This window comes from Phalacrocorax carbo, chromosome 22, assembly GCF_963921805.1.
Source record: "Phalacrocorax carbo chromosome 22, bPhaCar2.1, whole genome shotgun sequence".
Classification (NCBI taxonomy): Eukaryota; Metazoa; Chordata; class Aves; order Suliformes; family Phalacrocoracidae; genus Phalacrocorax; species Phalacrocorax carbo.
Window position 1 is genome coordinate 2,242,687 of NC_087534.1, and position 23,145 is coordinate 2,265,831.

At 46.7% G+C, this 23,145-nt stretch overlaps 1 protein-coding gene across 1 annotated transcript in view; it reads left to right on the plus strand.

Moving 5' to 3' along the window:
* CSMD2 (CUB and Sushi multiple domains 2) overlaps positions 1–23,145 on the plus strand; it is a 358,465-nt gene that overhangs the window by 184,412 nt on the left and 150,908 nt on the right. The window contains exons 8-11 of the mRNA XM_064471428.1: positions 10,161–10,238; positions 17,467–17,554; positions 18,745–18,869; positions 21,387–21,508. Coding sequence (XP_064327498.1) covers positions 10,161–10,238; positions 17,467–17,554; positions 18,745–18,869; positions 21,387–21,508 — 413 coding nt within the window. The remainder of the gene's footprint in view (positions 1–10,160; positions 10,239–17,466; positions 17,555–18,744; positions 18,870–21,386; positions 21,509–23,145) is intronic.

A 23,145-nucleotide genomic window follows, 5' to 3' on the forward strand; every position in this document is an offset into this window, starting at 1 on the left:
TGTTGTTCTTTGACCTTCAGCAACCCCACCACAGAAGGGTCCTTCGAGAGGCCAGGCAAAGTAGACAGCTGTTTAATTTCCGCCGTCTCCAAGGCAGCTACACCAAAAGCCCACTTGTAACCTTTTGGGTCCTTGAAATACCCTCTCCTGAGATAGTCTATGCCAAGGATGCACGGAGCCTCGGGGCCAGTCACAATGGGGTGCTTCTGCCACTCATTGCCAGTTAGGCTCACTTCGGCCTCCAATACAGTTAGCTCTTGGGATCCCCCTGTCACTCCAGCAATGCTGATTGGTTCCGCCCCTATATAGTTTGATGGCATTAAGGTACACTGTGCACCGGTGTCCACTAAAGCTCTATATTCCTGTGGGTCAGATGTGCCAGGCCATCGGATCCACACAGTCCAGTAAACCCGGTTATCCCTTTCCTCCACCTGGCTGGAGGCAGGGCCCCCCTAGTCCTGATCATAGTATTCATCACTCACTTCCGGTAGGTATGAATCACGGGTGTCTCTGTTAAGATCAGTCAGGCCATCAGCACTTCTGCTCCTCTGTCTAGAGAATTGCTTACGGGAAACTGGGGCAGCAGCTCTCCTGGAGAAACTTCCCTGAGTAATTGTTCTCCCTTGCAGCTCACGTACCCGTGCCTCTAAGGCTGAGGTAGGTTTTCCATCCCACTTCTTCATGTCCTCTCCGTGATCACGCAGGTAAAACCATAGGGTGCCCCGTCGTGTGTATCCCTTCTCTTGAGCCAAGGGACGATTACTCCTAATGGCTGAGATACTGGTCCGTACTGGTGGGGAGTAGGACATATCTTCTTTGAGTTGCTGGAACTCTCGGGACAGTTTCTCAACAGCAGAGACGAGCGAGGAAGAGAGATTCGCTTCATATTCCCGGAGTCTATCAATCAACTCAGCCACCGTTGGTGTCTCGTCATCTTTCCAGGACATCACTGCCAATGAGTTTGCATACGAGGATGGTGCGCTCCGTACAAACTTCCGCCACATGGGTCGTGTGCACTCGGCTTCATCTGGATCTTTGGAGGACCGTTGATCGTCCAGGTCACCATAAACCACCTCAAGCACGGCTAATTCCCTTAGATGCTGAACGCCTTTCTCCATGGTCGTCCATTTTCCTAGGCGAAATACAATATCTTCTTTGAAGGGATACCTCTCTCTCACTGCGGCCAGGAGCCGCCTCCAGAGGCTGAGGGCTTGTGTTCCTTTTCCAATTGCTTTATCAATGCCCCCTTCCCTAGAGAGGGATCCCAGTTGTTTGGCTTCCTTCCCCTCTAATTCCAAACTACTGGCCCCATTATCCCAGCATCGGAGCAGCCAGGTGATAACGTGCTCACCTGAATGACGCCCGAAATCTTTCCGTATATCCCGCAACTCACTCAAGGATAGAGATCGGGTAGTTTCCGTTTCTTGTACACATGGTTCCTCCTCCTCCTCCTCTTCTCGTGATGGCCCTGGTTCATCGTAATCTCTTTCTAAACGAGTTGACTTTCTCTTCCATGATTTCTTCTTGCGTATAGGGGCGACTGATACTGGCACAGGTTGGTCCTCTGGTTCAGCTGCAACGCTTGGCACTGGGGTTTGAGTAGCTGCAGTGCCTGTCGTGGGGGTTTGAGTGGCCGCCGTGCTCATCACCGGGGTTGGAGCAGCTGCAGTATCTGTCGCAATGGGTTGGGTGGCTGCCGTGCTCATCACCGGGGTTGGAGCAGCTGCAGTATCTGTCGCAACGGGTTGGGTGGCCGCAGTGCTCGTCACCAGGGTTGGAGTAACTGCATTCTCTGTTGCGGCGGGTTGGGTGGCCGCCGTGCTCATCACCGGGGTTGGAGTAGCTGCAGTCTCTGTCGCGGCAGGTTGGGTGGCCACAGTGCTCATCACCGGGGTTGGAGTAACTGCATTCTCTGTCACGGCGGTTTGGGTGGCCGCAGTGCTTGTCGCTGGGGTTGGAGTAGTTCCTTTCTCTTTCCCTTGGGGGTACTGAATAGTGTTAAATAGGGCTCGATAGGCATAAGCCAGACCCCAGCACATGGCAGTGATCTGTATGTCTCTGGAATTGCCAGGGTGACAACATATTTCCTCCAAATGTTCTACTAATTTTTCAGGATTCTGCACTTGTTCAGGGGTGAAGTCCCACACCATGGGGGGTGCCCACCGTCTTAGGCATTTGCCCATACTTTCCCACATACCCTGCCACGCATAGCTATCAAGCCTTGGGACAGATCTCTGGATTATATTCTTAACTTGCTTACTAACCTTAGACAGATCTGATACCACTTGCCAAAGCAATATCAACAGATGTATCTTAACTACACAAGGATGTTCAAGATACTGAAAAGTTGTTGTAAGGAGGGAGGAGACATTACATAAGATATTAGCTACGGTGCCATTCTGTATTTCCTCCATAAAAAACTCCTCAGAGGAGGAGGTATAATTGCTAATTGCCTCCATGAGGTGGTAGCTGTAGTACAGTAACGGCTTCCATGCAAAACCTAAATAACTGATAACAGTCAAGGCCAGTGTTTTAATAACAAGTCTCCTAGGCAAAATATCTCTAATCACTGCAGAGCACAGCCAGCTGACAGAACCAACAGCAAGTTTTAACATGTACTTTACAATCAGCATGGTAAAGACTGGACAAGCTAATACTGCGAGCAGATTAATCAATGCTGTGACCAGCAACTGTTATTATCTCAAACCCTTCTTGCCCCACGTTGGGCGCCAAAAATAGACTGTCGTGGTTCAGCCTCAGCTGGCAACTGAACACCACGCAGCCGCTCGCTCACCCCCCCCCCACCCCTGTGGGATGGGGAAGAGAATCGGACGAGCAAAAGAACTTGTGGGTTGAGATAAGCACAGTTTAATAACTACAATAGAATGATGATGATAAATGATTATGATAATAATGACAGTAAGGTTAATATAATAAAAGGGAAAAGGGAGGAAAGGGAAAACAGGGAACAAAAACGCAGAAACACGAACGATACAGCCGCTCACCACCCGCCGACCGACGCTGCCCGTCCCCGAGCCGCGATTGCTCCCTCCCTCCCCCGGCCAGCCCCTCCCAGGTAGCATACTGGGCATGACGTTACATGATATGGAATATCCCTTTGGTCAGTTTGAATCCACTCTCTTAGCTGTGCCCCCTCCCCTCCCGGCTTCTTGTGCACCCAGCAGAGCATGGGAAGCTAGACGTGTCCTTGACTAGTATCAGCGCTGCCCAACAACAGCCTAAACATCTGTGTGTTATCTCAACAGGTTTTTTTTTCCATGCTAATTTCAAAGCACAGCACTATACCAGCTAGAGTGAAGAAAATTAACTCTATCGCAGCTGAAACCATGACAAACGCCATATAACAAAGAGCAACCAAAATGTGTTTTTCGGCAGGAGAGATGAAGCAGACCCCGGGGTTGTCCAAGAGAAGGAAGAGAGGGTTAGGATGAATCTAACTTGTTGTCTGTTTTCCAAAGACATGTATATACATCATTTATTAACATCCTGTGGTCTCTGAGGCAGGATCTGGCTTTGCTGATCATCTATAAGAAAATAATTTCCCTTCCAGCTTGTTTAACATTGATACTTAGTTTTTGCAGAACGCCTTCTTTGTGTGTTCTATTTCAGCTCTTTCTAATCCGTGCCCTAATTTGGAAATCTCTTTATGACTGTAAAAGCAAGGCTAGATATAATCAGCCTGTATACTGGTTATCTTTGCTGAATACAGTGAATTTGTTCCCTTCTGGGCAGAGTTAAAATATTTTTCCCTTTTATATAAGGTGAATCTTGTATTCTGGCAAATACCTTTTTCCCCACACCCTGTAAAAGCAAATAAAAGGGGCTATAGAGAAATCAGTGCATTGATCTTTTTATCTTGTTCCGTCTCCTGCCTTCCCTCCCAAAGAGGTGCCGTGTACCTGCAGGTGCTAGGAAGACAAGCTAGAAGTGCCTTCCTCAGCCAGGTGTCCCCCGTCGTCCCCTCCATCAGTGCAGCAATGAGGTGCTGTAAATGAGGCAATGAAAAAGCTGCTGAATTTAAAATGATGCTGAACAGACCTAAATAATGCTCTGGCTGGGGTAGTCCATCTCTCCATATATTTTATTACATAAGTTGGATCCTAAATTGCTTTTTAGCTGATTGTTACCAACACATAATTGCATCTTTTATTGGTCTCCCCGCCCCATTCCCTTCCCTTCCTGTCCTCCACCCTCAGGTAGGCAGGTAGATGTGATAGATGTGGGGGAGTTCCAGCCCGTAGCAGAGCGCAGAACACCAGCAGAACATGTCGCCTTTAATAATGGTCTGATGAACTGTCTGTTGCACGCACTGCACCACATAGATGGCTTTTAAGGATACATGTATGGCTATAAATATACGCGCTTAATTTTTGACAGATCTGATAATCCTCGTCTTGGATCACACCTTTGAGCTGCAAAGGGGTGATGGCTTATGCCGTGCAACCTGCTGCGTCTCCTGGGTAATCCTGGGACGGAGGCAAAGAGGAAAATTCTGGTGCTTGTTGCAGGCTCTGATTCCTACTGAACCCTTGCTTAGGCCAGCTGACAGGGGCATAAACGAGGAATTTCAAAATGGTTGCATTTGAGGGTGTTTCTCTTCCCCTCCAATGCGAGTAACAAACCCTGGAAGCGACCTGCTGTCACATCCTCGTATCCCAGTGTTGCGTTAATGGTAGGAGTCTGAGGAGTGGCTGGGGAGAGACCCTACCGTTGAGTCCCGAGGTTCACGCAGGGACCCCCTTTCTTCTTCAACTCCTTCTCCGAGAGGAGTCTAGGTATGGCTAAGCCCAGTCTTAGTCTCAGACTTGGTCAATGGTTTATTTTCGAAGGGTTGTAGAAGCAACCGCTCATCAGAGTATTTGTTGTTAGTAACTAATCTGGCAGATGCCCAGGCCGGTCGGGTTCAATGAGAACAATCATGGCTAGATTAATGAATAGTGCAATTTATTAAAGCACAGATACACAGGTTCTCTGGATTACCGGGGATAAGATTGCTGGTTACAAGACACACCTAAATGCCAAAGGTATGAGTATGCTGCTAGGCTACAAGTATGCTAAACAAAGACGAAGCGACTCTAATATGAAGCAAAGCAACGTTAGAGATTTAAAGTGACTCTCTAGAGGTTTCCAATCTTACCTAAAGGCGTCCCAGTGGCGGGGAAGGAGGCTCAGCCCATCGCCTGCTCCCAGAAGTCAGAGCGGTACGTGATGGTATCTTCCCTAACATCCTCTTTCTCTTCAGACATTTTATACTATTTTTTACCTTTCAGGTGGAGCTTGAGTGACTCTAGTCGTATATACCTTTATTATGATTGGGGTAGAATTTCCTCGCTTTACTTCTAAAAGCGTAGACTAGAAGAAATTCAAAGCGCGTGCCCAGTGAGGGGTGGTCGCGCCTTAGAGGCGGGTAACTTTTGGGATGGAGGTGTGCTTTGGTATTATAGTGATAATATAATGAGCAAAGTTGACCAAAAGCACAGCATTTTGTCAAAAGTATGACGGCCTGTTGGCCCAGGGTAGCAAATACGCAGCGCACCAGCTCCAGGGTACCACGAGTTCCCATTTATCACAGAGCCTGGCCGCGATGCCTCCGCACCGCTCCACCCCCCGGACAACTCCTCTTAGAGTCGGTACGCCAAGTTCTGCTGGCATTGCCGACACCTGTGGTCACTAGGGACCTTCCGTGGAATGGATTCCTCGCATGTCAGCTGCACCCCACCCTGACAGCTTCTTCCATGCTGTACCTTTTCTAAAAACATAAGTTTAATTTCGAAGTCACCTCCAGCGATTATTCCACACCCAGATAACACTAAAACACCCCAGCAGGAGGAGAAGAGATTCAGGCAAGTCCGTGTTTAATAGCAATCCCCCAGGAAGGGGAACAGAGGTTCATGGAATAGATTTTTGCTGAAATGCTGTTTTCAAAATTAAAAATAAATAAATGTCTCCTTAAATTCTCATTTAGGACAACATGAAATGGTTTAAAAGAAACACCCCAGACTGCCTGCTTGGTGGAAAAGCTTTGTAATGTCATCTTTCAAATCTGACAGGACACTGAGTATTCCATTAGATCTATCAGATACATATGAGTAGCAAAACCCTCCAGAAAACAGAAGAATTTCTGTTCATCCAATTATCCTGACACAGTCCTTTGTAGTACTGTTCCACATTCAAATGTATAATCAAAATAGATTTTTATATACTGGATTTTTGAGGGCAGAGTAGGAGTCTTGTTTATGGGGTTTTTTTAAGCAAGTGATATTGTATTCTGACTTCTAATCTAAATTGAGTAATTTGTAAAGCTTGACTTTCATCATTATGTCTCCATGTCACAAACAAAATGAAGGATTAAGAGGAGAGTATTATAGTGATCCCTCTTTCTCAATTATTGTTGAAAGAGACTCGATGCAATCAGGGGAGTGTATACTTCAGGGGTAATGTGGTTTAGTCTCTGTATTTTAGGACTGGTCCTTAGTAATGACTGTCTGGTTTCTGCTGCTTGTTTTCATTACTTGTTGGGTGTTCTGGAGCTAGGTTTTCTATTAGTCACAGATTTGGAGTGGGGCTCTCTCTGTTAGCTGGGTTTGGGAAGACAGGCATGAATAAGGGCGGACCTTTGTTATTTAGTGTGTCCTTTTAAAAATTTGCAGTTGTGTGCAAGGCCCGGATGGGTTGAAGTCGTGAACTCTCTGTACCGATTGCCTTCTGCTGGACTTTGGGACGTTCAGCAGCCCTGCGAAATCGATTGGAGCTGCTGTCGTTCAGCAGTCGGCGTGCCCTGACGAGAAGCGCTGACCCTCCCGGGGATGCATCACCCCGTCCATGGTGTCAGCATCAATCTGTGTGGGCAGGGCACAGGCGGGTGACCGGCAAGCTTTGCTTGTGCTCCAAGGCTACAGGCTTGCTTTATCATGCAGAAACCAACAGACCTGTGCTTTCCTGTGTGTGGCTAGGAAAAAAAAATTCACTGGTAGTTGTATAAAGTAACTTGCAAGGGAAGTCGCGGATTGTATAAAAATGGAAATTATTTTTGCTGAAGGTGCCCCAAGGCGCTTTACAGAGCAATGAATTAGATACTGCAAAGTCACAAGCCATTGTACATCCTGCAGTAGCTCACGCTTAACCCTAGATACTTGGGCTTGACTGTATTTTATTGACTGGGCGGGAATATTGGCTGTGACTGTGAGGTTATTCCTGTACTGGCTTGGAAAGCGCCAGAGAACCATTAACCGCAGGGTTATGGAGGGTAAGCAGAACAGGGCCGCCTCAGCGCTTCGTCCTCGCGGCAGCTGGCGTGCTGCACTGCAGCTCCAGCGAGGGGCGGGGGGCCCCGGCGCCGCGCTGTCCCACCCGGGCCGGCGGACGCCTCCGGGGCACCCCGCGTCCTGCCGAGGGAGCCGGGGGGAGTGCGGCTCCCCCCTCCGGCAGGGCGCTTACGCGGGTGCGGCCGGGTCGGTGGCTGCTCCCGCTGCGCTGAACAGGAGGGTGCCGGCGGCTTTGCACACAACATCGTGGCAGACGTGACCCCCCTCTGAAAAAGGCTGTGGAGTGCCTGTAAGAGGGACCCTATAAACTCTCCCCACTCCCTATCTAGTATTTTGCTGCAAGGTGTTACCGGTTGCTGCCCTGAGCTGGAGCACAGCTGCCCCCGTGCTCGGCCCTGGGGAGGCCCCACCTCGAGTGCTGGGCTCAGGTTTGGGCCCCTCGGGACAAGAAGGGCCTGGAGGGGCTGGAGCGTGTCCAGAGAAGGGCAGCGGGGCTGGGGCAGGGTCTGGAGCACAAGTGTGCTGGGGGGCGGCTGAGGGGGCTGGGGGGGTTTAGCCTGGAGAAGAGGGGGCTGAGGGGAGCCCTTCTCGCTCTCTGCAGCTGCCTGAGAGGGGCTGGAGTGAGGGGGGGGCTGGTCTCTGCTCCCAAGTCACCAGTGACAGGTGAGAGGGAACGGCCTCAGGCTGCGTCAGGGGAGGGTTAGGTTGGAGATGAGGGAAAATGTCTTCCCTGCCAGAGTGGTCAGGCCCTGGCACAGGCTGCCCAGAGTAGTGGGGGGGGGTCACCGTCCCCGGGGGGCTTCAAAACACATGTAGACATGGCACTTGGGGACATGGTTTAGGAGGCCTGGGGGTGTTGGGTTGGGGGTTGGACTTGATGATCCCAGAGGTCTTTTCCAACCTTAGTGATTCTATGATTCGATGAACTGATTGCTGGCTACTGGTCCTCAGGCACAGGCGAGAGGGCACGCGAGGTAGCCCTGTAACCCCGGGGCCTTCAGTAGAGTCCTCCATTGCTCATTTGTGTTTTAAAGCTGTCACTGTTCTAGCTGAGGCAGAAATAGGTTCCAGACTTGCCCAGAAATTTTAGCTTTTGTAGCCCCACGTCCTTTCTTTTGTCCCTCAATACAGTGCACTTGTTAAAAACCTCGAGGTCAGACTACAAATACCCCAGCATCCCCATACTGTGACCTGGAGGAATAGGTGGCTGTTGGGGCATTCTGTGACCTGCTGCTTTTCTCCTTGTGCATTTGCAGGTGGATTTACAGTAAAAAAGAAACAGTTGTGTGTTAGATATGCTTTGGAAGTGGTGTACTGTTAATTATTTTCCCCTCTTAAAAAGGCAACCCCCCCCCCAAAAGATTAAAGATACTAATACTAGTAAGAAAGACATGAGCCAAATAAGCTTTTCTTCATGAATATTTTTTAAGCTAATGTGGACCTCCAGTTTGAAGTCAGCTGCTTTAAAGAGAAGGCAAAAAGCTGTAAGCAAATGACGAACAAAAAGCTCCAAGCTAGCAGCTAGCTCGGAGAAGCACTACCTTAGGTGAGCTTCAAGGAATAATGCTTGACATCTCCCTCTCTGAAGCTCCTGCAAACAGATGTTATAAACAGATTTTTTTTCTTTTTAAGCCAGAAAAGCATGATTAAAAAAAACTTGTTAGTTATATCGGTAATTTTTCTTGACAACTTTGTCTTAGAAATGTGCTAATTTAGGGATGAAAGTATGACAAGATAAAGAACACGAAAAGAACAGCTTGAAGTGGAAGATGGACTGTTTTTCTTCATAGATGAGGACTGGCTCATCAGAAAAAGATCCTGTAAAGTGATTTGGACATCATGCTTTCTGATGTGAAGCTATTCTTTAACCACATTAACTTCAGCGATGCTAGTAACGATTCTGCTGTGTGCTAGTCGGGAATATCTGTGTGCGAGCTGCAGGAAGCCCTTGTCTCTCTCTCTCCACCGGTATCCAGATGGTTTTGACAGTGTGGGTTTTGTGCAAAACCCTCTTGTGTAGAGAGAGCGTCAGTAACAGCCAAGTCCAGATAATAAAAAAATATAGCTCCTCCGTGATGTGGGGAGTTTTCATATTGTGAAGAAGGATGGGACTGTCTTGGCAATGGATAGATGGGTGGGTAGAAATCTTGTTGCTACCCTTGTATGTTCTCTCATCTTCTGGATGAGGTTCAGAGCAGGGAGGCGAATGGTCACAACAGGACCTCTGGTAGCGTCACCGTGCAGATTTTATAGTGATGTGCCTGTGGCTATTAGTGGGTCTGTAAATTTATTCTTCTCCTTGCCAATAATATGGTTTTAATATAGCCCTTTTTCCTGCTATTTTACTGCCTTTTTGAGTCTGCTATTTATGCAGATCATGTGCAATTTTTAGGTTATGGGGTGTTCGTTTGAGTGCTGTATTCCCACAGAAGCAGAGAACGGCTTTACTGTGTAATGTGTTCATGGAATAACTGCTGCAGTAAAACTGGGCGAAGATAACTCAGCATTTTACTCTCAGGATCCCTGAAGTTCCTTAGAGCCTCCTTTTTGCCTGTTCCCCGTTTTTAGTATGGTAATCAAAATGGCTTGCTTACAGAGGGATGGGGGTCACGTGCCCAAGTTTTATATTCCACTTGGGTCAGCTTGGCTCAGACCCCCAAAGACACTAGTCCAGACCTACCACAGTAAAGGAAAAGGGGGCCCTAATGGTTTTGTGGGATCAGGATAAATCATCTGAGCTGTAAGGGAAAGATGCAGGGTACCCAGCATTGTGGGTGGTGTACAACTGTGGCTTCACTTTATTTTTAAATAATCCCTAATGCTTAGCTAAATCTTCTCCTTGTCTTCTTCTTTGTTTTAAATCTGTTTCTGTAGTGAAAAAGCAAATCGAACTGAAGTCCAGAGGGGTGAAGCTGATGCCCAGCAAGGACAACAACCAGAAGACATCAGTGTGTAAGTTTTTTGGCTCCTCCTTACGCTGTCTTGGAATAATGATCTCCTTGAACATTTCATTTGACTTTCCAGTAATCTCTAAAACTTTGTCACTCTTAAAAGTTTTAATGCTTTCCCCTCTCTTCCCTCTGCATTACTGCATCACTTCCTTCCAGTGCTCTATTCACAAGCATATACTAACTCGATAAAGTGGGAATGGAGGGGATCGGTGTGTGTGCATTTAATATATACTGTATGCTAACTGCTCAGTGACAGGCTGGGGTTCACGACTTGTTGTCTTTTAGAGTGGAAAGTGTCAAACTGCGAATTATTTTGAAAACTGACTTAATGTTACTATTGTAAAATTAGGGGTAGGGATGAGGAACCACACCAAAACCGACCTACTAGAAAATCTGCGGAGGCAATAGCAGTCTCTCTCTTTTTCTGTTTTATTTAACTGTCCCTGCAGAAAAATCATACCACTGCTGTGCAAGAGCTGTGAATGCTGGTTTTATGGTCTCCCAGTTAGTTACTCCCTTTCAGTGTGCATAGCGGTGGGTACGTTAGAGGCATGCTCAGAGCGTCGCTTTGTCACCGCTGTGTTTTCCTCTTGCAGGAAGTGAATCCATTAGGTCCCTTCATCTTCACATCAGGTTCTTTGAAATCAGAAGCAAGACTCATAGTTTCTTCATGCGTATGACTCTGGAGAAACAACTGGGCTCTTAAGGGGACTCTTAAGATTAAACAGGGGATCTGAATTAACTTGAGTTTATGTTTTATATAAATTCAAATAGGAGCAGAACGTAGCATTACTTAAAATAGTTTTTAGAGGAGAGGATGTAATTGCTCATTTTATTGCATAGTCCATTACACCCATCAAAGAGGCACCGTTTGGACATTTCACTCGCCTGAATTTTGGATGCAAAATTCAGTTCAGAAAAAATGGATGAGCTGAATTTAAAACATCACTCGCTGTCTGGCTGAAATGAAAATGGCTCACTTCTAGGCTCACAGGAGAGTGCTTGTAGTCTCCAGTTTTTCAGGAGCAAGGCCCAATGAGGAATCTAAATAGTGGGATGTAAATTGCCCAAAATATCCAGAGCAGAAGATGGTGGGGCATGATTAGAGAAAATTAATTCACTTTTAAGAAAAACCCTGTATGCAACATATTCCTGGTACTATAATATATTCTTGCCAAGAAGAATTTAATTGTAATAAATGTTTCAGCTCACTTAACTGAGAATGAAATTCTGTTGGAAAATATTGCTAGCTTTGCTTGTGTGGGCACCGGAGGCAAAAGGATGTGTTTGGAGTGGGATTTCTGCTGTCTTGGGTGTTGGGGAACGTGGGAAAGGGAGTCTTTGCCGAGTGAAAAATGTTAGCCTGGTTTGGAGTCATTAGTTTACTGTATATAAGTATTCTGAAATTGAGAATATCTGGGATTCCCGTTTCTCCTTCCTGGGAATGCCAGGCTGCTTCCCCGTAGCAGTTGTACCTGTTGCTCCTGACCGTGGTCAGCACTGTCCCTGCCCGGGGCTCCGGGGCAAGGCGCTGAAGGCTGAGCGAGAGGCAGCAACTGAACTTCCCTTTCCAGAGTGTCCTGCTCTGTCCTAGCCATGCTCCGCTCCTGAGGGCAAAAGTGTAGGACATACCTGTTGCCTCTGCCCAGTTCATCCTCACCCAACGAGAGCAGGCTCCAGTCTTCAAAGCTGTCAGTTCAGCATCTTGTGTAGTGCTAATCTTGTCATATTTGATAAGGCAAAACAGAGCGTAGGAAGGCAGCTTAGCCTGAAAGCTATTAAGCTATAATAATATAGATGGTGATAGTACTGTGGCCCAAATTCCCTTCCGTCACCAGCACGGTGCTGGCCACAACCCTCGTGCCTTCAGCCCCTTCCGTGTACGCTGCTCTCAGCAAGGTCTGGATTGTAAACCCAGATTAACCTCTATCTTGCACAGCCTTCTGCTTGTCACACTTCTGTCACAGTAAATTTTCAACTTCAGAAATGCTGATTCCGGAGGAGATGTCTTCAGAAAATGGTTCATTTTCAGAAAATGGAGCCCAAAATGTTATCTTCTTCTTCCCTTGCTTTTTCTGATTTGCATGGCTAGCCATGCGCCTTCTCTGGATCTTCCATGAGCTTGTGGGTCTGCGTGTGCATCGGAGATAGTTATAATACAGGTGGGACAGGCTGATTAAAGATCTGTGAAGTATGCTGCTGTCACTCTTATTTCATCTGGCTCAAATATCAGAAATTTAGAAATTCCTGTGTCCCTCGGTAGTAGCTAGAGCTATGCCGTGCTTTATTTTCAAAGGCTTTCTTACCAGCACTGCTTTCTGGTGCTTTTTGCACCTGTCCTCAAATTTTTCCTTTGAGGGATCTGTGGCCACGTCAGGCAGCTTGCAGCAACGTGCCAAACACCCCGCAGGGCTTTCAGAGGATTTCTGTTCTGCTGGACGGACCTTGTCGTTGGCTGCCAAATCCTGCCTGGCCAGATTAAAGCCTGTGTGTTTCGTGTGTCTGAATGGAGGCAAAATGTAGTCACGTAACAGCTGTTGGTACTATTTCAGAAAAAGACTATATAAAAATATGGAATTTTGGGGGGAGGTGCTGATTGTGTTCGGTTGCAGTCAAACATGTTTATTTGAAGTTGAAATCAAGTGCCTTGTGCTGCTCACCATCCCTAAAATTAATTGGACATCTTACTTTAATCATTCTTAGAGGAAAGATAATATAGCTCTGGAGAATAAGGTGTAAGAAATAGTTTTAAATTTTAGATTGCATTTAGGAGATTATATCTTTTACTGCGTGCGGTATATAAACGTGTATATTCCGTGTTCACACAGTGGGAAAAACATGGTACTTTGCTTTTACAAAACAGCATCAAAGTTGCTTTTCTGACCTTTGAATGACCCAAAAACGCACTGCTGGAGATTATTGGAAGGGCTCGTATGAAGCAGTGCAAGTTCTGTGTGTATTCAGACTTGTCAAAATCTGTTTTAAATGTACAAACGCAAAGTCATTTCGGAAGCATTGACCGGTTTTAGGTCTCAGCCACGTATATGGAAGCTTCTAGATGTTCCCAGCATTGCAGCAAGCCTGCTTTCTGCGTCAGACGTTGAGGTGCGAATGTGCGTCCGTGGGTCCCTGCCGTACTGCACCAGCAGAGTCCTGAGCAGCAGAGGAGCCAGCCCTGGGTTTCCAGCACTAGGCAGCACAGCTTTGCAAGAAGCTGTGTTTGATTTAAGTAGGGCATGCTGCAAACACGGTCTTTCCAAATGGTCTTTAAAATCTGAAAGTCTGTAAATGTTTTCGAACTCGCATGCTTCTGAACTATTCTGAGATAGCAACAAGGTGTGGAATATGGGTTCAGAATTCCCCAAGTAAATAATTCCCAGCTGGAAGCAGTCCTCTGCAGTGGTAGGGCCTCACAGCCCAGGTCCGTGCCTTTCTCACACCCGCGTATTGCTAGACATGTGAGTATTTGGTCCCTGGATCAGTATCATGAGGTTCTGGAAATGCTTGACGTGTGGTTGCCAGGTGCTGAAGGACCTTGCTGGATCCGAAAGGCAGTGAGCGCTTCCTCGGGGTGAGCACGCTGTCAGTAGGCCAGCTCCTCCGGCTGTTGGGGCTGGGTTTGTAACCCATTAACTTGACCGGGTGGTTGCATGGAGTAACTGCAAGCCTTAGTGTGATCCTAAAGATTAACCTTCTTAAAACAACTAATTACTGCTACAGTCCTTCCTTCCCCACCCCCCCCATGCCAGTAGAAAAGCTCACTTGCTTTCACTGTATTTCTCATGCTGAGAAATGTTGAGTCTTTGTAAAACCTTTCTGGATGCTGCTTTATTTTGTAGTTCATATTTCGCATTCCTAAATTCAATAAAAAATTGTCCCTTGGGAATCTATCAGTGAACTTTCTTCATTAACACAGGGAGATACAGGGAACTAAAGAAGGTTTTCAGTTCTTTTAACAGATGGAGTAAATTATTGTGGCAAACAGAGCAACCATAACTGGCGGTTATTGAATACACGATGAGAAGGAAGTTGCTGGAAAAAATCAGGAGGACAATGAAGGGGTGGAAGACTAGTTCCGTGGTTTCGGGGAGAGAATCCTTGAGCCTATAATGTAGAAATTGAACAGTTCATCACCGTTTTTAAGATCTATTGTTTTCCTGGTAACCTTGAAGAATTCATTTTGGAGTGCTACAGCCCCGGCATAGATCAGCCGAACCTTCAGGAAGATGAACACAGTACTGACAGCAAGTTCTCAGCATAACAAATATGGTTTATAACCTTTGATTTAGTTATGGTCGTGTGTGTGTTTAGAACAAAAATTTCTATAAGGGACCATCTAATCCATCCTCTCCTTCTCTTTTGTTCTGTTTTACATTTACAAGTAAAATGTCCCAGCTCTCATGATATGGAGATTATCTTTCCTTTCCCCCTTGCTCTGTTTTACCTCTTTTCTGGTTTACCTCCACGTGTTACAAAGATATTAATAAAATGCTAGCTAACAAGGGAAGAACTGGTTTTAGTCTCCAGAAATGTGATTGATAAGGAACAACCTGCCCGCTGGCGCCTGTGGGTTTTGCTGGTCATCCGTAGCCTTGCTTCCTCCTGAAGCTGTGAATCAGGGGCTTCAAGGTTCGCTGTCGTCTGATGTGGGACGTAACAAATGGCTGCGATACCAGTGCAGAGTAACTAACACGGGCGAGAAAGATGCTGTCTGGATAGTCTTTTGACCGTGGCAGAAAGAATTTGATGTGGAAAGGCAATCTGGTAATCCACTCTGCAAGGAAGAGCGTACAAGTGTTTGACTGCAGACGTGTCTGCAGAAGCTGGTTTTGTGCATGTGGACTTTATAGGCATATCTCGTTCAGTGGGGTTTTACTCTGGAGAAGGTATAGATGAGAAATCTTAGCACTTTTCCTTAAATACCATATGGACTTGTGACATACAACCCAGTTTGTACACTCTATCCCACCGTTAATTTTACTTTGTTTGGAGATATCTGTACGCACAGTCGTATTTGCGTAGGCAGGTAGTGATTTAGGAAACCTGAGGATGACGGTGTCTCTGTTGAGCTGACCTTTCGTTTCTCAGAAGCAGCTTATCACTTCAGGCACTAGCAGAAGGGCTCTCGGAAGCTGGTGCTTTCATTTGCAGAAGGATCACCGAATTATTTTGCATCTCAGGCCTGCTGGAGATACCTGCTCCTGGAGCAGGGTTTTGTTGTGGCTGCTTCAGTATCAGGGCACGGTTGCTGAAAATATCAGAGACGAATCCCTTCTGTGGGCGGGGGCTCCCTTCCTTCTGACTCTGGTGTACGTTCAGAATCATCAAAATCTGTGAAAGCCGGCAGCAAGGCTTTGTCGCTACAAAACGCAGCCATCAAAAGAGACCGTGTGCTGCTTTCATGCTTCTGTCTCTTGCTGGTGTCTCTGCTTGTCCACACGACTGAGCTTTCCGTGAGGTTATGAATATGCAGAAGAGGGAACGCAATCTCTCAGGAGGCTGGTTTCCTATAAAGCCATATCTTGCTTCCTCTTTTGCCCTCAAACGCATGGAGGAGACTGTGGAGCACCATAGCGTCGCGCCGAAACAGGGAGCCCTGTGCGGGGGCTGTGCCGGAGGAGGACGGCAGGGACAGCCCCGGCCCTGGGGTCCGGCGGCGCGGCAGCTGTGCTCAGTGCGGGGGGCTGGTGCCAGCACCGCGGGCTGGGAGGTGGCGTGGGGAGGGAAGCCGGGAGGCACAAAGGCCCCTTGGGAATCACAGGGGATGGGATGAGTTGTTAGTGCTTAGCGCTGAGGAGGAGGTCAGAAGCTGTAACGCCTTCAGCGTAGGTAGCCAGCAGTTTGGTGTAGGTGCGCAAATGAAAGCCCCGCACCAGTGGGAGCAGAGTGATCCGCCTGTCCTTTTAGGAATGGTGTTACATCTCCCGGCTGTAGTGCCTGACTGCGCACGGTGTGATTAACCAAAGCATAATTACCATATTTGATGGTCGTGCCTTTTTGTGCGCTCATGCTGTGCAGCCCGTGTTTGTGTAGACACTCCATGTGCTTATCTTCCGATGTCAATATTTATGTGCACGCACCTCCATATCTTTCACCGTGTCCGGTGCCATGCAGACCTCAAATTGTTGAACCAAACGTGTCTGGTGTGAGAAACATGCTTTTGTCACCGCGCTATCATCCATTTGGCAGTGGTCTTTGGGGCACTGTGCTAACGCAGTGTGTCCTGAAGTGTAACTGAGGGGTTTTCCATTAATCTAGTGTCAGGCAGAGGTCGAACGGAACCACGCTCGCTTAAGATTCATGCTTTGCTCCTTCAGCCTCAACGCCAAGAAGGGTTTATTTTCTTTGCGTCCTTCCCTTTGTGAAACAAGAAAACTGAGTCACATAAACTTCTCAACTCCGTGACAAAACCGCCCCTTTGTCCCATATTATCGTGCATTTTGGTAGTTGCTGGAATTCAAAATGGAAATCAGCATATTTCCAGATCTCATCCCATCCTTGTCGGGAGCCAGCCAGGTTTTATCCACCCCAGATCAACGCTCGAATGCTTGTTTGCGCCACTTGACAGACTGCGGGGGGGTGGGGAAGGTGGGCGCGGGGAGATAGAGAATGAAGTTTGAAGGTGTTTAATCAGTGCTGATCACCACTTCATAGATTTCATGTTTGTTGGCAGTTACATTAAGGTTGCTCCATAAAATTTTTCATATTCAAACTAAATTACTTGCTTTGAAGTGCTAGACTTGCATTTCCCTCTCCTTTCTCCCTTTTGTTCTGTGCTTGGTTTTTTTCCCTGGGATCATACACCTACCTTCCCATTGAGTTGTTTCCTTTCGCTGGCAGTGCTCAGACGGGTTTGGAGGGGCGGCAGGCTGTCACCTGGTCGTGTCGCAGGTGGCCAGTTTAATCACAGGCTTTGGAAATGGGCTGTTTAATTGATGTAATTTTGCAGGATGAAAAAAAAACTCTTTTCAAAGATACTTCTGTAGTGGAACGGAGGGAAAACCGCGTCCCTAGCTGGCATTTCCTAGAAAATGCTTTGGTGTATAAACTGAGCTGAAATGATTCCAGTCACATTTGTTTCTAAAGCTGTTTTTCTCTAAACAAAATGGAACACGTTCAGGTTTTTGAGCTACCGATTGCCATTTTTCTCTCCACGTTCACCAAGACAGTTGATGAAAGAATGTTTCTTTTGCTATTCTGTCTCTGTATGTGCTGTTTTTGCTTTGTAGTAACTCAGGTTGGTGTGTCCCAGGGACATAATATGTGTCCAGACCCTGGGATTCCAGAGAGAGGCAAAAGAATAGGCAACGATTTTAGGTAAGAATCTTTTACGTGCATGTTTATGCCTGCTGCAAAGCTGCTCTCTGTAACCATTGTGTGTGCTCCTTGGCGTTACGTAGTCTGTTTTTAGAGACCATCTGCACACCTCTAAATTGTTACGTCTGAAAAGCTTGCTGAGACTAGTGGTGTAGAACAAGTGCGTATAAATGTGCACGTGTGTGCTTGGGAGACTGTGCCCCAGATGAGGATCTGCAACGATCTCTCAGTAGTTCTCTTTTCACAACGTGGGCGTTTAGCCAGGCTTGTATAATCCATGCCTGTTGTCGTTCCCCCCTCCAGTTAAGTGCAGAAGGAACTGTCTTAAACAGCAAAAAAATCACTTCTCAAATTAGCTTAAGTCACAGCATGGCCCTGCCCCTAGTGAATTTGAGGTGGCTTCCCCAAGCACTGGCACAGTTCTTTGTCAGTAAAGACATGGTGGTAGACAATTGTTTTCTTACAAAGTTTAAAACAATGCTGTTATTTCCTTGTAGTTGCTAGTGTTCATTGAAAGTGTGCAGGAATGAATCAGCGTGCTGTTTGCAATAGTGAATCGATATTTAATCTTACTTTGCTGTCGATGGCTGTTTTGTTCACTAGAAGAGTCTTTCAATTTAACCCGAGTCTATCAAATTCTCCTAAAATCCAGAAAAATGGATTGGAGGGGTGAGGGTGGAGGAAAGGGAATTCCCCATAGTCCCTAAATGCCATAGGATAAATTCTCAGCTCCTGTAAACCGGCATTGTGTCGCTTCAGTGAATAAGGCAGCGTTGGCTTAAACCAGCAAATGACCTGAATCCGAAATGATAGAATAAAGGACAAATTTTTCAGTAGTGGATAAAGGTTTAGATTTGTTGGGTTTTTTTTTCCCTTTGCAAGAATGCTGAGCATGTCATCTCTTGGGGCTGAGTCTGTGCTCCTGCACTGAATAAAATGCCCACTGAAGTTGCATTGAAAGACTCAAATCTGTTCTTGGACTATCAGCACCTCAGGCAAACAGTGCCCAGCACGAGTAAATGCATGAGGCGAAAGGTTGCCCCTCATTCATTTCTGCTGTTGCCTGGAGGGCCAGTGAACTCCCTCTGTTCACAATTTGGAAAATCACTGGGATAATAAAAAGTAAGTGACAAACCTGTTGCTGCAGAAGTGTCTCGGTTGCTAACTTCTCCCTTTGTTCTGTCCGCTAGGCTGGGCTCCAGCATCCAGTTCACCTGTAACGAGGGCTATGATTTACAAGGCTCCAAGAGCATCACCTGTAAGAGAGTGAGCGACATAATTGTCGCATGGAGTGACCACAGGCCAGTGTGCAGAGGTGAGAAGGCACAAAAAATCTGAGTTATTAGGACTCATGAGAGAACCCCTCTCCTTAATGCCTCCTTCCTGCATCACCCATTCTGCCCTCAAGTTTGTCATCGCTCGGTTAGGATCCCGCGGCTGGTTCTTAACCGCAGCCCGCTGTGTGGCCCACGGTGCAGATGCGCTTTCCAGACCCTGCCTCGGGCAAGGGCCATGGCCAGAAGAGCCCCGTCTCGATGCTCGCGGCCTGTTGGGAAACTTGGCTCTCTACTGCCGCGTGCTCAGCACTGCCCTGGGCGCGCTCGTGCTCCTGCAAATGGGAGCTTGGTCCTGCCAGCTTCGGGGTCAAAAGTCAATGGGATCTTTATTCTTTTCTAACGGTGATTGTTTTCTGGCTGAGTGAGAGTAATATGGTTCAGATTTTTCAGTCTTTTCAGCACAAGCCTGAGAAAGAAACCTTTGCTTGGTTCTCATGCAATTTTTTGAACCCAGAAATGCAGGTTTAAGGAAAAACATCTGCTCCTGCTGCATAATGAAACTAATAAAGCTCTTTCCTTTAACTGTGGAGCCTTACAAGCTATTAGCTCTGGACCAAACAGGTTATATTTGTGTCCTTCATACCCTGTACTACGTCCTCATCTCTTCACATGCTTTCTGTCCCCTTCTGTTCTCTCTATTCCAGGTGTTTCTTTTTATGGGATGAGGAGGAGAGGGGAGAAAAAGTGAAAGCCTGAAACAAGATCTGGAAAAGCTAAGATGGAGGGAGAGTCCGTTAAATGGAACTTGGTGCTAGTAGGCAGCGATGTGGGATTACTTAGACTGTGCTTCCCCACTAGCCCGATCCTGATTATCCCGTGGCCCAGCCACGAGCCAGCAGCAAACGAAGTTTTCTTTCAGTGGGGAAAAAAACCTCATGCCCATTTTGCCCTTGGCCATTTTGTTTTCATTCCCTCTCTGCCTCTAAAAAGTGGCATGCATAATTGAGATATTTGTAATGCTAATAATGAACAACTTGTAATATTTTTAATTAAATCCCTTTAAAGCTCTTAAAGTTATAAATTGGTATTTTTTCAGTTCTTTTTTCTTTAATTTCATCTGCAGATTTTTTTCAAGGCTTTGGAAACCCATCTAATTCTTGAAACAAGCCTAGAATAAATTGAATCAGTGTAAGAGGATATTTGGCATAAATATGTTACACTATAAAGGAAACTTACGGCGTCCTCTTGCAAGAGATAAGAAGGGATTTGCCTGCATTATTATGATTCTGTGAATCAACTTAGGGTTTTTTAACCGCTAACTTTTTGGGTTTTTTTCCTTTTTGAAAAAGTTTCCCATTTGCTTTTTATTTCAGCTTTATACCACTTTTTTCTGTTTGTTCCATTTTGTTATCGGGCACTGAGTTTCTCTCAAGTTGCAGAAATCTGGAGCCTGGTGAGCCAGCTTTTAACCCCCTGGACCGGACTGATCTCTAATACCCAGGGATCAAATGTCTTCCCACTGTTGGGAGACTGTTTTTCAGCTTCCCCATCTCCAGCGGTTTCCCTCTGGGGCCTGGGGAGACTTGCTTAATCCCGTTGTGCTCCTGTTGCCCGCTTTTAAAATGGGAATAACAGGCTCTACCTTTTTTTCTGTAGGGCAGGCTGGGACGTGTGTAACGGTCTCCGGGAGGGGGTCGTGTGGGAGGGGCAGGCGGCCTCTCGGTGTTCCTCATGTTCCGTTGTGGCCACTTGTGCAGTGAAACAGTTTGGCCAGGAGGTCGTTTTCCATGCTTTATTGCTGTTTGGAGTGGGGAAAAAAACCCTTGCAGATGCCACATGTGCAAATATGGCTCCTTTGAGATTTGAGATAAATTAATTCTGAGGATCTGTCACTACAGCGGAGGCAGTTCCAAAACCAGGACGCTGTTCTTCACTTTTTCTGGTTAAGAATTACATGAGAGGAATACCAGAGGCAAATATTTCCCCACTGGAGCACTTTTCAGCTTCTACTTTGCCAAAGGTGTTTTTAAGATACAAAATTGAGCTGCCATCTTGGTTCTGAGTCCACAGTCGTACCAGAATGAAGTCAGCCCCTACATAATAAATGCAGCGCAGTATCTTTTTTGACCTGCAGTGAAGAATGGAAATACTGTCTTTGGGGATATTAAAAAGGAATCACATCTTCCATGTAGTTGCTTTTATTGTCCTGGATATGAAAGTATTTCTGTGAGGGCTTTAATATAGTGAAAAAGAAATAAAATCAGTCTGAGCACTAGAGAATGGGTCGCTGTTGGTTGGTCTGGTGGCCCATCTGTTTGATAGCCCCTGGAAACACCCCACTCATCTAGTCATCGCAGACAAATCCTCCTTCTCTGATGTTACCTGGGAAAAAAATGAATCTTTTGGTTAGTGAAAACAACACAGAGCAGCAGTTCTCCCCCACTTCCATACTGTCTGCATCTCTACTTCTCTCTCCTCCATAAACAAAGAACACGGTATACATCCCAAAGCTCAGAGACCTCACTCCTGCATCTCTCTTGTTTTTCTCTTCACAGCTAGGATGTGTGATACGTACCTTCGTGGTCCCAGCGGTGTGATAACTTCTCCCAACTACCCGGTACAGTACGATAACAACGCCTACTGCGTGTGGGTCATCACTGCGCTCAATCCAGCCAAGGTGGGTCCCGGAGGCGCGTCTCACTTCAGAGCCGTAGTTGAAATGTTGTATAGCCGTGCTTCTTCAGAGGACTACTCTCTGATATTTCTGATGTCGTACCCCCTTCTCCCCGCAGACTTCTTCCACGTGTTTCTCAACCATCTTTAAAGACGGCAACACATCACATTCCCTCTCTGCTGAAAATTCATTTTGTTAAAGGATGTAATTAAAAGTGAATGTAATTATTTTTAATCAAAACCTCTTTGATATCTTGGCATGAATGGTGGTGAAATGCCAAACAGCTTAGCGAAGCATCTCATTAAGGCAGCTCTCAGTTGGGGCAGGAAGGCTGTGCCAGGAATGCTGATTTTTCACTTCCTTTTGGCTGGTAGCTGGCCCCTGACCAACGGGGATTTCAGCCCCTAAAGGGCAGAGGGCAGGTGAGGAGGGAGGTATGGATCTATCTACTGCTTTTTATGCAGTATTGTAAATTTATAAACAAGGCCTTTCTGTGCTCGCTGAGGTTTGGAAGGGGGGAGGTTGGTGGGGGTTTTTTGTCCCCGCTGGTCTCCATGTGTGAGTCAAGTCTGTTGTCGCTGATCACGTAGAGAACAAGGCTTAACGGCCTTGGCCTTTGAGGTCGGGTCCTTTCCATTTTCCACTGGCTCAGGCAGGGCAGTGCTCAGTGCCTCGCAGCTTTTTCTAGCCCTGCAAACTCAGCCTGTTCCTCTCCTCCAGATCCATATGGGAACAGAACAAAAACTGCTTTGCTGTGTAGCTCATAAGACACTTTTTGAGGCATTGTTCAGTCTTTGCTCTTGGAAGACAAGTTTCATTCTTTCTAGTATTGGGGTTCCTACTAACATCATCTCCATTAGCTCGAGAGCAAATCTGGCGTGCCGAGTCACTGAGCTCATATGCTTATTCCGCCGGTTGTGCCTTGGGCCTTGCCTCTAGACAGTCCTGCGTTTTGGCACTCTGCCTTTGCCGCTGATCCAAGGGGGGCATTTCGCAAACGTGTTAGTATCCCAGGATCTCATCTCTTGCTAGGAGTTGTTACGGTCCGTAGAAATGCTGGCAGCCAGGCGCAGTTGTAGCCTGCTTGCTGCCGCTGATGGGGTGGCGTCTTGTGCTCTCCCCTCCAGTGCTTCGCTGGCAGGACAGCTAGAGCTGGGCTGGGCTGAAGAGCCTCCTGAGTTCTGCTTCTCTCTCCCCATTGACCTCAGTTGAAGGTTTTAGTAAGTGGATTATGATTTTAATGAAGAGTATTCCTGTGTTCTGATTTCAGCGTGAGTTTGTATTTGAAGGGCTGTCATTAGCTGGTCACTTCATCCGGCGGATGTCTTGGTTTGGCTGCATAGGAGTGTAGTAATGACCCAAATTCTGGGAAACTGGAGTGTAGAATCAGGGTATTTTTCAGTGCTGATTTATTAGGAGTGATTTAATTTAATCAGGCCCAGGAGGTTCTCCATCAGGGTAATGTGCAAGCGGAGAACAGGCCACATGTAACAGCAGCTATTACTGCTCAAGTGTCAGCTGTGTTTTTCAGCCTGTGGCCTGCAGACCCTTGGGCATCCATTGCCTGTGCATGGAGAGGTTATCGGATACAACGGCATCTTAGGCTGTGGTACGTGTATTATACGTGTCTTTATTTTTGT